The sequence below is a fragment of the Ictalurus furcatus genome, unplaced genomic scaffold (assembly GCF_023375685.1).
Source record: "Ictalurus furcatus strain D&B unplaced genomic scaffold, Billie_1.0 scf4, whole genome shotgun sequence".
NCBI lineage: Eukaryota > Metazoa > Chordata > Actinopteri > Siluriformes > Ictaluridae > Ictalurus > Ictalurus furcatus.
The window spans coordinates 1,273,251-1,288,551 of record NW_026521053.1 but is presented as its reverse complement, the minus strand read 5'-3'; the positions used below and the strand labels follow the sequence as shown (position 1 = coordinate 1,288,551).

The 15,301-nt window shown below is 40.7% G+C and overlaps 2 protein-coding genes and 1 pseudogene across 7 annotated transcripts in view; all 3 read right to left on the bottom strand.

The window, feature by feature from the left end:
* LOC128604864 (E3 ubiquitin-protein ligase UBR2-like) overlaps nucleotides 1–15,301 on the bottom strand; it is a 356,764-nt gene that overhangs the window by 256,498 nt on the left and 84,965 nt on the right. The window lies entirely within an intron of this gene.
* LOC128604865 (uncharacterized) lies at nucleotides 273–8,976 on the bottom strand. 6 transcript variants are annotated; one of them, XM_053619971.1, is made up of 6 exons: nucleotides 8,883–8,976; nucleotides 7,658–7,771; nucleotides 7,348–7,522; nucleotides 4,787–6,591; nucleotides 4,588–4,684; nucleotides 273–1,515 (listed from the first exon to the last, which is right to left on the bottom strand). In XM_053619971.1, the coding sequence occupies exons 4-5, from the start codon at nucleotides 5,485–5,487 to the stop codon at nucleotides 4,597–4,599; spliced, it is 789 nt and encodes a 262-aa protein (XP_053475946.1). In that variant the 5' UTR covers nucleotides 5,488–6,591; nucleotides 7,348–7,522; nucleotides 7,658–7,771; nucleotides 8,883–8,976; the 3' UTR covers nucleotides 273–1,515; nucleotides 4,588–4,596. The 6 variants fall into 6 exon arrangements, with proteins under 6 accessions (XP_053475946.1, XP_053475947.1, XP_053475941.1 ...); XM_053619972.1 differs by having other exon boundaries at nucleotides 273–1,462; XM_053619966.1 differs by having other exon boundaries at nucleotides 4,588–6,591.
* On the bottom strand, nucleotides 6,463–13,151 carry LOC128604849 (general transcription factor II-I repeat domain-containing protein 2A-like; annotated as a pseudogene).

Below are 15,301 nucleotides of genomic sequence, written 5' to 3'. Positions count from 1 at the left end.
GATTATTTTGATCAATATTGAGATCTCGATTATTTATCACGATTATTAATTGATTTTAGTGACTGCATATTTTTTATTGCACTTTCACATTTAAGTTCTCTCATGCCACAATATAACACACAAGTAGGCATGAGAAAACTTGAGCTGGTCAATTATGACAGAATTTAGGAACATAGTGTGAGCCATGACACATTAATTTACCTTCTGATAAACTAAATCTAATATTTTCAGTTCATTTTACAGACTGTATGCAAAAAACAACCGTTAACCTGTTTACCTCGTAAACAAATACAATAAACCTCAATGTTCAGTGTTTGAAGTCTGCTCCTCTTAAATATATTTAAAGCTGCACTATTAGACATTTCCACTGTCATGGTTCTGGGCTGGAGTCAGTTCTCGAACCGCTCTGTGTGTATTGTGTAGATATCTGAATAATCTCATATAGGATGTGATTGGGTGAGTTCATTTACCCGTCGGATGCACAGCGCTTTAGTTTAATGGTGTTCATTACTGACGCTCCGATCAGGATTTTTACTGATGATACGATCCAGATACCTGTCACGAGTTCCCCTTTAAGCAGCGTGCTGTGGAGCATGTGAGCGTGCGAGCACCTGCTTTTCCCTTGTGGACAATCGTGACATTTCGACACATGCATTTGTTTATGTTTCTGTCATGTCTCCTCCCTGTTCTGTCGTTGGCTGTAGTTTCACGTGTGTCTGAATTGCCCTCAGCCGTCAGCCATTACAATGCTGATTATCTCCGCATATATACTGCGTGCCTCCCAGCACACGGCGCGGAATATTGAATGAGTTATAGTAGATTAGTTTAGAGTCCTTACAATAGATACCCACAGTCGGTCCATAGTTTCATGTTTAGGTTCGTTTGTTAAGTTCACGCTGGTTTCTCCACTACCAGTCCCTCGCTGTTGTTTGGTATATCGACCCTGTATCCCGTGACCACGACTTTGATTCCTGCCTTGCCTCGTTTATGCCTGTTTGCCGATTGTCTGAACCTTGCATGTTACTGGATTACGTTTTTGGATCACGTTCTGGATTTACCTGCCTGTGTGTCTCTCAATAAAACTGTTCACACTGCGCTTGCATCCTACCTTGTCTTCGTTACGTCACGATACGTGACTATACCAATCTTTTTTTTATTTCAATTCAATTTTATTTGTATAGCGCTTTTTACAATAGACATTGTCTCAAAGCAGCTTTACAGAAATATCAACATGGTATACAGATATTAAAGGTGCGACTTTATCCCAACTGAGCAAGCCCCTGAGTGGCGACGGTGGCGAGGAAAAACTCCCTAAGATGTTTTAAGAGGAAGAAACCTTGAGAGGAACCAGACTCAGAAGGGAACCCGTCCTCATCTGGGTAACAACAGATAGTGTGAAAAAGTTCATTATGGATTCATATGAAGTCTGTATGGCCTTAGGAGCAGCCGTAGTCCCAGCAGTCTGGAATTAGAGAAGATTTGAGCTCCATCCAGAGGCAGAAAGGATCTGGATCTCTAGTATCTCCATAAATTCGTGTGGGGCTCGGCGAAAGGAGAGAGGGAGAAAAAAGATTATGACTGCGAAGTAGTAGAACAGAATCTATTCAGGGTAGGCTTGAGTAAACAAATACGTTTTAAGCCTGGACTTAAACACTGAGACTGTGTCTGAATCCCGAACACTAATAGGAAGACTGTTCCATAACTGTGGGGCTCTATAAGAGAAAGCTCTTCCCCCTGCTGTAGCCTTCACTATTCGAGGTACCGTCAAATAGCCTGCATCTTTTGATCTAAGTAGGCGTGGCGGATCATATAAAACCAAAAGGTCGCTTAGATATTGTGGCGCGAGACCATTTAGTGCTTTATAGGTTAATAAAAGTATTTTATAGTTAATGCGAGATTTTACTGGGAGCCAATGCAGTATTGATAATATCGGTGTGATATGGTCGTACCTTCTAGTTCTAGTTAGGACTCTAGCAGCTGCATTCTGGACTAACTGGAGTTTGTTTATATTCCTACTGGAACATCCAGACAGTAAGGCATTACAGTAATCTAATCTAGAGGTGACGAATGCATGAACTAGTATTTCCGCATCATGTAGTGACAATATGTTTCTTATCTCAGAAATATTTCTGAGATGAAAGAAGGCTATCCTAGTAATATTATCTACATGAGCATCAAATGATAGGCTGGAGTCAATAATCACTCCAAGGTCTTTAACTGCTGTACATGATGAAACAGAAAGACCATCCAGAGTAACCATGTGATCAGAAAGATTACTTCTAGCTACATGTGGGCCTAATAAAAGTATTTCTGTTTTATCAGAATTAAGTAGAAGGAAGTTAGTTAACATCCAATGTCTAATGTCCTTTACACAATCCTCAACTTTACTAAGCTTCTGTCTGTCCTCTGGCTTCGCTGAAACATACAACTGTGTATCATCAGCATAACAGTGAAAGCTAATTCCATGTTTACGAATAATTTGTCCTAAGGGTAGCATATATAAAGTAAAGAGCAGTGGGCCTAAAACAGAACCCTGTGGAACTCCAAAAGTAACTTCAGTACGCATGGAGAAATCACCATTTACATCTACGAACTGATAACGATCGGTCAGATAAGACCTGAGCCAGGAGAGGACTGTTCCCTTAATACCAACAACATTTTCTAATCTATCAAGGAGAATAGTGTGATCTATAGTATCAAAAGCTGCACTAAGGTCGAGTAACACAAGCAGAGAGACACAACCCTGATCAGAGGCCAGTAGTAGGTCGTTTACTACTTTAACTAACGCTGTCTCTGTGCTATGATGAGGTCTAAACCCTGACTGATACATTTCATGAATGTTGTTCCTATGTAAGTACGAGCATAGCTGCTGTGTACAACCTTTTCTAAAATCTTAGAGATGAAGGGGAGATTTGATATCGGTCTATAGCTGGACAGTTGAGAGGGGTCAAGGGCAGGTTTTTTAGGTACATAGCCAGTGCTTAGGGAAGAATTGATTATATTTAAAAGTGGTTCAATTACTCCTGGACAAATCTGTTTAAAGAAACATGTAGGTACGGGATCTAGTATGCAAGTTGATGAATTGGCTGAAGAGATTAATGTAGCTAGTTCGGTCTCTCTAAGCGGAGCAAAATACTCTAAACATTGATCTGATATTGCTACATTGTCATGTAATGGGTTTGTTACAGTACTGTCCGGTTTTAATTTAATGGCCTGTATTTCACGTCTAATATTTTCAGCCTTATCAATGAAAAATTTCATGAAATCTTCACTGCTATGTAATGATTGAGTGTTTCTCTCTGTAGTGGTTTTATTCCTAGTTAATTTTGCTACTGTGTTGAAAAGGAATCTAGAATTGTTTTTGTTGTCTCCTATTAAGTTGGAGAAATAGATTTTTCTACCATCGCCAAGAGATTTCCTATATTTCAGTAGGCTCTCCTTCCACGCTGTTTGAAATATCACCAGTTTGGTTTGACGCCGTTTACGTTCTAATTGTCGAGTTGTCTGTTTTAAGGTTCGCGTTTGATCGTTATACCAGGGTGCTAATTTTTTCTCACTAATTATTTTTCTTTTGAGTGGAGCCACTCTATCTAGCGTGTAGCGGAGTGTTGACTCCAAGCTTTCAGTTGCCTGATCGAGTTCTATGTGATCTGACGGTGATCCAAATCTAACTGATGTTTCTGCGAGGTTATTGATGAAGCTCGGTGCAGTAGCTGATGTGAAAGTACGTTTTACGCGGTAGCGAGGCGGAAATATGATCCATACGTATTATGAACGACATAAGAATGATCGGAGACAACTTCAGACTGTGGAAGTGTTACAATATTTCCTATACATTGTCCGTATGTTACTATGAGGTCAAGAGTGTGACCACCATTATGAGTAGGTCCGATTACGTTCTGATTGACCTCTACTGAATCTAAGATGGACACAACCGCTGTTCTCAGAGGGTCTTCTGGGTTATCAAAGTGAATATTAAAGTCTCCGACGATTAATGCTTTATCTACAGACACAACCAGGTTTGAGACAAAGTCTGCAGATTCACTAAGAAATTCAGTATATGGCCCTGGGGGCCTGTAAATAAGAGAGGAATTTACTTATGTAGCCACAAAAAAAAACTTTATACTGGTATAAAGAATTTCAAAAGAATTAAATTTATGCTTAGGTTTTTACTATGGATGAGACCAACACCTCCTCCTCTACCAGTTGAACGAGGCTGATGTACATAACTGTATCCAGGAGGACTGGCTTCATTTAATGCTATGTACTCGTTTGGTTTAATCCAAGTTTCCGTTAAACACATTAAATTACATTCCAGATCAGTAATGATTTTGTTAACAATAAGAGCCTTAGACGCAAGAGATCTAATGTTTAATAGTCCTAGCTTCAGATTAAAGGTGCTGGATGTGCATTCAGTATGATCTAATTTTAGGTTAATTAGGTTACGAAGACAGACTTTCCGAGATTGTCTATATATTTGTATAGCTCGGGGAACAGACACAGTCTCTATAGTATGTATTACCGGGCCCGGATTATTAATTGAACATTGCTTATGATGAACGTTGTTATTGTAGAAGATGTGCTTACGGTAGACAGTCACTTGGAGTGTAGCGCCTTGGAGATGTTGTCAGACAGCAGTTCCGCTCCAAGGCTGCTGGGGTGCAGGCCATCAGGATGAAACAACCTAGGACGCTCCCAGAACAGATTCCAGTTATTGACAAACACCAGATTCTGCTCATTACACCAAAAGACTAACCAATCATTTAAAGCTAGAGGTCTACTGAACTTTTCTGCTCCACGTCTGTATGTGGGAAGAGGTCCAGAGACGATGATCTTCGCGGTGGGTGATCTGCCTCGTACCGTCTCGATCAGGCTGGAGAAGTGCCTCTTCAGAACCTCCGTCTGCCGCAGCCTGGTGTCGTTCGTCCCCGCGTGCAGCACAACCGCTCCAATGCGCTCGTCCTTCTTCAGGATCCCGGATACCTGCGCAGCGACATCAAGGACACGAGCACCAGAAAAACAGTGTGTGTGCACCTTACCTTTACATGAGGCTACACGGACGTTCCGCACAATGGAGTCCCCGACGATCACAGCGTTAGGTCTGGTCGGAATCTCGAACACCGGAGGTGGCGAGCTCCTCACCTGGGGTCCAGCCCGCGCCTTCCGCCGCTGGTTCACCCAAGGCCCGAGGTGTGTTGGCGCCGGCGTGACGGAGACCACAGCTGGGAGAGTCCTAGGTGCACGGTCCCTGCACAGAGAAACACACGGCGTAGAGGGCCTGGGAGTGGAAATAGCACGCTGTGTGCTTACCTTGGATATGTGGGCAGAGGCACAAGATGTTTCCAGCGCAGTTTGTCGCTCCAGCAGCTGGGCCTGCTTCTCGCGTAGGCCGCGGATCTGCTTCTCCAAATCCTCCAGTTCCAGCCGCACCATGTGAAGCTCGAGCGAGTCCTCACCTGCACTCAAAACCGGAGCGACAGCAGACATATGTTTTTTAAACAAAACAGCAGTAAATGAGAAATAAGGAACGTAAACAAGGCTAGCGGTAGGTGATGCTAGCGGGCTATGGGCTACAAGCTAGTCACGGATGTTTGTAAAAACACATCAAATTTAGCGACAGCGCAACGTTACGATTGTTTTATCTAAAGTAGTGTCAGTTATATTTGTATAACGTAAGGTAAATAATTTTAAAGTATAGAGATTAGAAGAAATTCATGTAATAGCGTTAGCTCGAAGGGCGCTGCTTCCTGCTTCAGGAAAGGCCGTACAACTCAACATTTTAACACCTTCATACAAAAACATGACAAATTGACTGTTTATTCAGTGCTTCCATATATTAGCAAGGTGAAAGGCAGGTCTGTGAGAAATGAATAATACGGACATAACTATCACGCTTCAGTGTGATGACAGAGCGGACATAAAATGGAAAGTATCTAATAAAATACAAAAATAGATGGATGATTCACTTTGGGGGGAAAAAACAAAAAAAAACCTTCAAGTAGCTAAAAACTGTATTGAAATGTTAAAAGATGAAAGGGAGTTGGCACAGAGGAGCAAATGAGGCCACAGGGAAAGATGAACATGACGTGTAAGGACAAATATATGAATACTTCTCTTTTTTACATATTTACAGGTCAAATACTAGATCGTAAATACTATGAATTCATGCTGCAGACATGCTGACTATCATTCCAAGATCCATTTTTAAGTATTAAGGATTTATAAAATGTGACACTAGGTAATTTCACTATAGTTAAAAAAAAATTGCAAACAGGAATGTGTGTGTGTGTGTGTGTGTGTGTGTGTGTGTGTGTGTGTGTGTGTGTGTGTGTGCCCGCTTCATACTCATCCACTCCCTACTTGTGCCTGAGAGTGTATTCATTGAGTAAAGACAGTGTGTGCTCTTAAATGTATGTATATGTGTGTGTGTGTATTTAGACAGCAGTGTGAAGTGGTGTGCCACTATGTGAGGAGGGAGAAGTATGCTCTGAGGACGAGGAGATGGAGCAGGATGACGTGGCCTCTCTCTGGAGCTCCTCCACGTTCTTCACGCAAAAACAATAACTCTCTCAAATTCTGATGGAGCGGCATCTACATAAGAATCAACAAAGCACACAAACATCAGTTTCGTTTTGGGACACCGATTTTCTAAATCATTCCATTCGCTTTCTATTTATTTATGTAGCATTATTAAAAGATCAATCATCAAGCCGGTGTAACCTTAATCTTTATCGCTAGCTGCTCCTGAAGTGTTTTGGAAATCGTTTCAGCCACGTCATGTTCATTCACCGTCCACTTTATTAGGAACACCTGTACATTCATGTAGTTTTCTAACCAGCCAATCATGAAATATACAGGAATATAGAGGAATCACACGAAAACTCCCTTTCAACACATTTAAAAAAAAAAATCTCACAATGTTGGATTTGAGTTTGTAATGCAGTGAGCACAACCAAGGAGTGCATTTTAAAAAGAAAACTACAATGTTGTTGAAGACTGAAACCTGTACCTACAAACTAGAACTGACAATGGAACCACTGAAGAGTCAACAGTGTCAGAGATCCTCGTGTGTCCAGTTCCACTGTGTACGGCACTTTTTATGCTTACCGACCCATTACTCCAGCTTTTGTGTTTTTTTAGCTTTGTGCTGATAGAAATGGTTTAGTTTTTTTAAAGCAAACTTGGTGTTAAAACCCAGAAACATCTAGTAATAAAAAGTGACATTCATCATGTGTTTGAAGTGACACTGTTCAGTTATACAAGTAACTAGGTATTTTGGTATATATTAAAAGCACTATTTTTGAGCATTTCCCCATAATTTCATAGTGTGGTTTGCAGTATAAGCACCTGTGGTCTCATGCGTGGGTTCCAGCGCACATAATAACCCACCCAGAGCTCCAGATGTGTGAGACTGGCCAGTGGATACAGCACCTGGTTTTTACAGTCCACATAGAACGGGTTAGTGAAGTCCTCCGGCTGACTGTTAATGTAGGACCACAGTGACCGTTTTACCCTGTACTTCCTAAAAACAAAAGAGGAGGGAGAGAGAGAGAGAGAGAGAGAGAGTCATAATACACTTAGACAAATTCATTTCCATTCAGTAAAATCAAACAGGCTGGAAAGCCTCCCCCCATTAGTGGAGAAATGTGGAGCGTACCTTTTCCATTCTCTCCTGCTCACTGCTGTAGAGGAATGTACCAAACAGGCAGCTGTAGGGGCGATCCAGGATGGGGATGAGAAAAAGCTCTTTGAACTCAGAAGCAGAAGGAAACTGAAAGAAAGAACACAAACACTGGGTTTAACAGTGTATAGTAAGATGCTTAAATGTGGATCTGCACAATAACGCCTGAACAGATAATCAGTCTTTTGTTCAGTACGGAAATTATATTTATTTCTTACAATTAGAGTCCTCTCAAAAGTATTGGAACATCAAGGCCAATTCTATTGCTTTTGCTATACAGTGACATTTGGGTTTGAGATAAAAGACGAATATGAGACGATAGATCAGAATTTCAGCTTTCCTTTCCTAATATTTAGTATCTGGACGTTTTACACAGATTAAAACATGGCAGCTTTTTTTTTTGAAGCCACCCTATTCATTAACTGTTCAAAAATACTGGAACGAGTGACTGATGGGTTTTTCTCGCTGCCCAGGTGTACCTTGTTAAATTGACTGTAAAGAATGAATAGCTCTGAATGTCTTCTCTTGGTTTGAGCCCTGGGTTTCACCTGTGGAGACAGCATTTGTTGTTAAAAAGAATAAACCGACATGAAGACCAGAGAGCTGTCTATGGGAGAAAAGCAAGCCATTTTGAAGCTGAGAAAAGAGGAAAAACCGGTCTGAGCCATTGCACAAACATGGGGCATAGCCAAAGAACAATTTGGAATGTCCTGGAAAAGAGAGTTAGTTCTCAGTATGATCTCTTACATTATAACATTAAAATAAAAACAATAGTTCCCTCACAAACCTCTCTTTTTTTCCCCCCTAACTCTTGAAATTAATAAGACTTGCAATGTTACTGAGAAACTGGAAAGTGCAATGTCCTCTCTGCCGTGACACTGGAGACTACTTCCATAAAACTTGCATAAATAGATAACTTATAAATCTTAATTAGATCACAATGATCAGGCGTTTTTTTTCTTTAAGTAACATGTTTATAATATGTTTACGATTAAGCTTAGACTATGTATTGCGTACGCCATACTAGACCCAGTCAATGAGCTGTTACTATAGAAACGAGAACGAGCACATCACTATAAAGCTGTAATTTCCCTTGCAGCTGGAATCAGAATCTTGCTGTTACAGAAATGTCTCTAACGCCTTCTGACCAATCAGACTGGAGAATTCAACAGTGTTGTGGTGTAAAGCATCAGTAACTGACCTGTCTCATCATCTGCCACACACAGTCGATGAACTGCACAAAGAGAGGGGATTGTTCCGAGTTGGCGTGATTCTCATCTCCAAGGCCGACACGCTGAGAAACAATATGTAATGTATGAATTCAATATGTAACCAACATTTAGAATTATTACTTGCGCATTATCGTATAATCAATATTGGTTAAAAAACATCATCTATATGTATAATCAACAGTTAGAAGCATAATCTAAATCCATAGAACAATGTTTGATCAGGTTCTATTCTGAGTGGATTTGAGTTGAATGAACTCTGTGTTTCGGTGCACAACAATTGTTCTTCTGTATTAGCTGTCTCCTGTCTCCACAGCAATAAAAATTGGCAGTAGATATTCGCATGTGTGAGTAAATAACTTTGAGGCAGATACAAATTAGGGAGTTAGGAGAGGGCCTCGGGAAAGGAGGTAGATATCAGCGGGGACAACTGATAGAGACAGACAGATGCTCATTGAGGCCTAAGAAGGGAGTCAAGGTCAAGACACACAAGCCTGTGTGAAACCTTTTTTGTAAAAAGAAACCTTGTCCTCATGAAACCTTTTCAAGAAAAACAACTAACTGCATGTTCCACAAATTTAAGATAACACATAGACATGAATATTTAATTGTGGCAAAAGAAGATTGGTCTATTTTCAACGAGGAAAAGCAAAACCCCACCTACAGAGACTATGCTGTGGAGATAGTTATATAAAGACATGTTTGTGTATGCATAATTCAGACACTCTACAGACTTTATTATTATTATTATTATTATTATTATTATTATTATTCACACTTTATTGATGTTCAATAAAGTTTATTTACTTTTTGACATCTACTAAACTCTCTGAAGTTTTTGACCTAGGCTAAAAGGTTGATTTTATTCACGACACTCGCAGGCCACGATGGGTTCTAAAATTTGACAGAGGGGCCGGACCAGGAACAGACGGCTGGAGTGTTTGTGTGAACTAATATAAATGACATGTAAAAGCCATTACATGAAAGGATTTGGCCGTTAACAGGTAGCAAAGCATGAATATGCAAGGCTCGTTGTACCAATTGTTTTCCAAATGCATTAATTTGAGAACACAGTAGAGAAACTCACGTCCAGTTTCAGTGGGAACAGTGTTGTTGATCTCCCTTTTTTGCCAGTGCATCAGACTCTGGAGTTAGTTTTGTTGTGGCAATTCTCAGGATAGATCCGAGGTGTTGGTCAGTTAACCTGGATCTGTGAGGGGCTTTGTTGATGTTCATGATGCTGAATGTCTGCTCATATACGTAGGTCGAGCCAAACCATGTCAGCATCTTCTGTGCCGTCCTCTGGAGGTTTGGAAACGTCTCTTCATTAAGTGAAGCATAAAAGTCATTCAGTTTAAGAGAGTTGAACTTCTCCTTTAAGACGGAGTCAGACTGAAGATCGATCAGTTCCAATTGCAGCTCCTGTGGTGCTGTTTCAGGGTCTTGTGACGGGGACAGGACACCAGCTGAACCGACGGCAGAATTCTCTGTGCAGGTCGCCCAGTGATTTGCTGTATTTCTTCACGTTTCGGGACGCCTCTTTCTGCATGGCTAGTGTGGGGGAATGAGAGAGAGATTTGTTTGAAATTTGACTGGAGAATAAAGTCAGCTTGGATTTGAAGGCTCTAACATTTGTGTACATGTCGTGCACAAACTGATCTTTCCCCTGTAGCTTGACGTTCAGCTCGTTCATGTGTGAAAATATGTCCACAGCAAACGCAAAGTCACAAAGCCAGTTGTTGTCGCTTAGCTCAGAAAATTCGTCGGATTTCCCCATTAACTCCAAAAATGCGATAATTTCCTCTTTGAGCTCCCACACTCGTTGAAACACTTTGTCCAAACTTAACCAGCGGACCCGAGAGTGGTAGAGGAGTCCTGGTGATCCGCATCAGTTTCCTCCAGGAACGTAAGAAACTGACGATGCTGAAGTCCCCTTGCTCGTATAAAGTTAACAAGTTTTACGACTGGATTCACGACATGGTTAAGCTGCAATATAGACTTACACAGAGATTGAAAATAAGGAAAATGAAAATGGGTGAAGGAAAATAACATCCTGGTCAGGGTTTTCCTCCTTCACTTTGTCCTGGATTCTTTTCAACAGCCCAATGTTTTTTCCAGTTAAATTTGCCGATCCATCCATGGTGACATTGGCAAGTTTACTCCAAGGTATCTTCATTCTCTCGATGACAGCAGACACCTGGTTATACAAGTCCTCTCCCCGCGTTTTTCCTTTCAGGGACTCCATGGTCAAAAACTCCTCCGTTATCTCAAAACTGTCGTTAATCCCTCGGATAAAATTAGGAGCTGAGCAGTGTCTTTTATGCTGTTACTTTCATCTAGTGCTAGTGAATATAACTTAAAGGACTCCGCCTTTTTGTTTAATTCGCTGGCGATATCTTCATCAATTAGTTCCACACGGTGAGTCACAGTCCTGTGTGATGAACTGATTTTTTCAAAATTGCCTTTGCTCTTCGGACACAGGAGACCTGCTGTCTCTACCATGCATTCTTTCAAAAACTCGCCTTCGGAGAAAGGCTTGCTAGCCTTTGCTAATTTGAATGCCAGCAAAAAACTTGCCTTGGTACTTGACTCTTGAATCGCAGTTTGTCTGTGAAAATTTTTTGCTGAGTCTGTAAATTATCCGTCAACCTCTGAGCCGTAGCCGCCCGTTCTTGCGTTGACTGCTTGCTAGCGTAGTTGGCATGCTTCGTGGCAAAGTGACGGCTGATATTGTATTCTTTGAAAATCGCAACAGTTTCTTGGCATATCAGGCATACAACCGTTGATCGGACTTCAGTGAAAAAATATTTTGTTGTCCACTCCTTATTAAACACTCGGCACTCACTGTCCACTTTTCTTTTCTTTGGTCCACTCATTTTTACAGGAGGGCTCAAAGGGCAAAGCAAAAAAGTGAAGTAGAGAGTAATACACCACACTGAAGTTTAATAATATAATTTGGACAAGTTCGGATTAAAGCCGGATTAAAAAGCCCAACGGGCCGTATATGGCCCTCAGGCCGTAGTTTGCCCATGCCTGGTCTAAACATACATGCATCGACAGCTCCGTGTCAATAACACGATTTCCTACCACAAAAACGTGAGCGACTGCAAGCAAATAAGCAACCTACTTATACTGCAAGCAAATATGACTCATTTGATCTACAGCTACTGTGCGGCTAGAAAGTTTAACGTTTACAGTTTTCTGCATTTCTCCATACATTTGACCTGAAACCTGATCAGATCTTCATCCAAGTCCTTAAACTAGGTAAAAGAGAACCCGGTTAACAACAGATGCAAAAAAACCCAGTAGTTTTTACAGTTATTTATTAAGCAAAAATGATCCAGCGTTAAATATCTTTGTAGGAAAAGGTATGTGAAGTCTAGGAGTACGAGTTCATTTAAATGGGGCTGATTGAAATCAGGCGTTTCAATCAAGGGAATGGCAATTAGGCCCGCCCATGTTTCAAGAACATTAACTTGGATCTTCACCATCAAAGTCTGGTCTTCACCACACAGGTTTATGGAAGTTTGCCCTGCGTCGATCAAAGGACATTCCTGACGACCTCAGAAAAAGAGAGTTGTCAATGCTCACCGGCTTGGAAAGGGTTACAGAGCCATTTCTAAAGAGTTTGGCTTCCACCAATCCACTGTGAGGTAAATGACATACAGATGGAGGAAATTCAGCACCACTGTTACTCTCCCAAGGAGTGGGCATCCAGCAAAAAAGATCACTCCAAGGGTGTGGTGAATAATATCACAGTAAGTCATAAAGAACCCCAGGGTAACATCTGAGAACCTACAGGCCACTACTTTCCATAAAAGAACACTGCTGCCTGTCTGAAGTTTGCTCAAATCCATGTGGAAATGCCAGGAGCCTATTGGAAGAATGCTCTGTGGACAGAGGAGTCCAGAATAGAACTTCTTACTTTAATTGAAAATCATTGTTTGATGCAAACTGAAAATAGCATCCCAACATAAGAACTTCATCCCAGCCGTGAAGCATGGGGGTGGCAGCATTATGGTTTGGGGCTGCTTTGGGTCCGAACCAGCTTGCCATTATTGATGGACCTATGAATCCTAGATTGTACCAGGAGAATGTCAGGGTATCTGTCTGTGAACTCAAGCTTAACTGTAAGTGGGCCTTGCAGCAGAGACAACGACCTTAAGCACACAAGTACGTCTACAGAGAAATGGTTAAAGCAGAAGAAATTGAACATTTTGGAATGGCCAAGTCAGACCTTAACCCAATAGAAATGTTGTGGAAGGACCTAAAAAGAGCAGTTCATGCAAAGAAGCCTGCCAGCATCATTGAGTTGAAGCAGGAGGAGTGAGCCAAAATTCCTCAAACCCATTGTGTAGGATTGATTGAGTCATCGGAAATGTTTGCTTCAAGTTATTGCTGCTCGAAGGTCTCACACCGGTTACTGAAATCAAAAGTTTACATACTTTTTTCAGCAAAGGTGTTTAATGTTGGGTAATTGTGCTCAGTGAATAAATGTGAAAACTATAATGCATTTGTTTAATTGGGTTCTCTTTATCTAGTTTTAGGGCTTGGATGGAAGTTCTGTTCACATTTCAGGTCAAATGAATTTAATTTTATACTTGTTTGTATTCTTTTTTGATTTTGGCTATAAAATCGTTATATTTTTATCTTTCATATATTTTCTGGATTGTTCTGGTAAAGTCTTTAAATTGCTGCTCCTGAAATCAAAACTGGTGGTTCGAGATGTTTTTGTATCTGTTATGGCCTCCAATACCATAGTTTTAAAAAAAATAATTTAAAAAGTCACTACTGGGGGAAAATGATACAATTTTAATGCTTCAACATGCACTAGACTTGTGTTCGTCCAATTAAATGCTCTCTAGAATGTGTAGGAATGTGTGGGTCTTGAGGCGGGTCTTGCTCAACAGTAACAGCTCATTAGCATCAATGTTCTTCAGAGCTGGGCGTATCCCAAACACTGTTAGCTGTTGTGTAACACTTCAACATGCCACCACTCTTATTTCCTGTTTCAAAAAGAAATACGTCGTCATACAGAATCAAATCACAGCTCTCAAAGTTGTTTTGTGGGGACTGTAAAGTAAAAAAATGAGCGCATTGTTCATCTTCCTTTAAAGGTACAATAGTTTTATTTATTTATTTATTTTTCACTTGTACAAATAACCTGGGAGATATGTAAAACATGATAAAAATAATGGATTAAGTTGTGGCCTTAGCAAAAGTGCATCAAGTCACTTAGAAAACCTGTTTAAAAAAACAGACTTCTGGTCTGGAAAGCTTGTTTGTGTTTGGATGTGCCTCCTGTCAATCATTTTAGAGACACTCTATGGGCAACCATAGATCCTGGGCTGGAGCTTTGTGAACATGAGCGGGAAACATTCAAATGTCAAAGTTACTATTCCATCAGCTCTGCATGCCGTGACATCAATTAAATGTGCTAGAGCTCTGCTTCTCTGCACTTCTCCTTACAGTTTAGTCATTATGATGTAGTTCAACGCTACAAAAGGTTTGAGCAAACAGTAATGCCCTTCCTCAAACTGGGTTGCCTTGCAGAATGTTGTCAAGTTGCCTGGTAACTTGCAGATTAAATATCCGTGCAGTTAAAAGGACGTTAAACGGTTTTGTCCCTGTGAGCCTTTACTCTTTCAATTTTGACTCCAGCATGAGCCAGTCTAGTGTTTCTGACAACAGCTGAGTACCAGTAACAAGTAACAATAGTCTTCACAACACTGACACTGCAAATCTGCAGTTTGACCAAGCATGTGGCCTGAACGGCTGCGAGTTCAAATCCTGTTTGTTTCCCGAAGATCCATAATCACTAATATCCCTCCAGCTATGTGCTAAATGTTCATCACCTGTCAGTTACTTTGAAACAAAAAGGTTCTGCTGAATATATGGTTTGTACAGTATGTAAGATGTACCTCGTTATGGTAGTGGGCGTTTCCTTTTCGACACGCTGACAGCAGTAGACCAATCACAACAGACTGGGACACCTGACCAATCAGAGCAGCGTATGCTCTCTGAAAGGAGGAGTTTAGAGTGAATCTTTTAGAATGGATCATTTAACGAGTCGTTTTTGATGCTGGGTGGAAAAAAGGTAATGTTGCAATTTAAATTATGAGCACATTAAACCCTCACCCTATTTTTTATTTTATTTTTTTACCTTGGATGCATATAAATCTATTGTACGAGACCTTTAAAACAAAATTAGGCACGTTTCAAAGCCGTAATGGGTGCGCTTTAATTTTCTATAAGATCAACTCATACAGTAATGATGGCTTGAAGGGAATTGCAGGTTTATATTCACAGGCTCATAAAAAGTATGATGTATTGTTCTTTAATTATTGTACGGCTGCAACTAACGATTATTTTGATAATTGATTAATCTGAC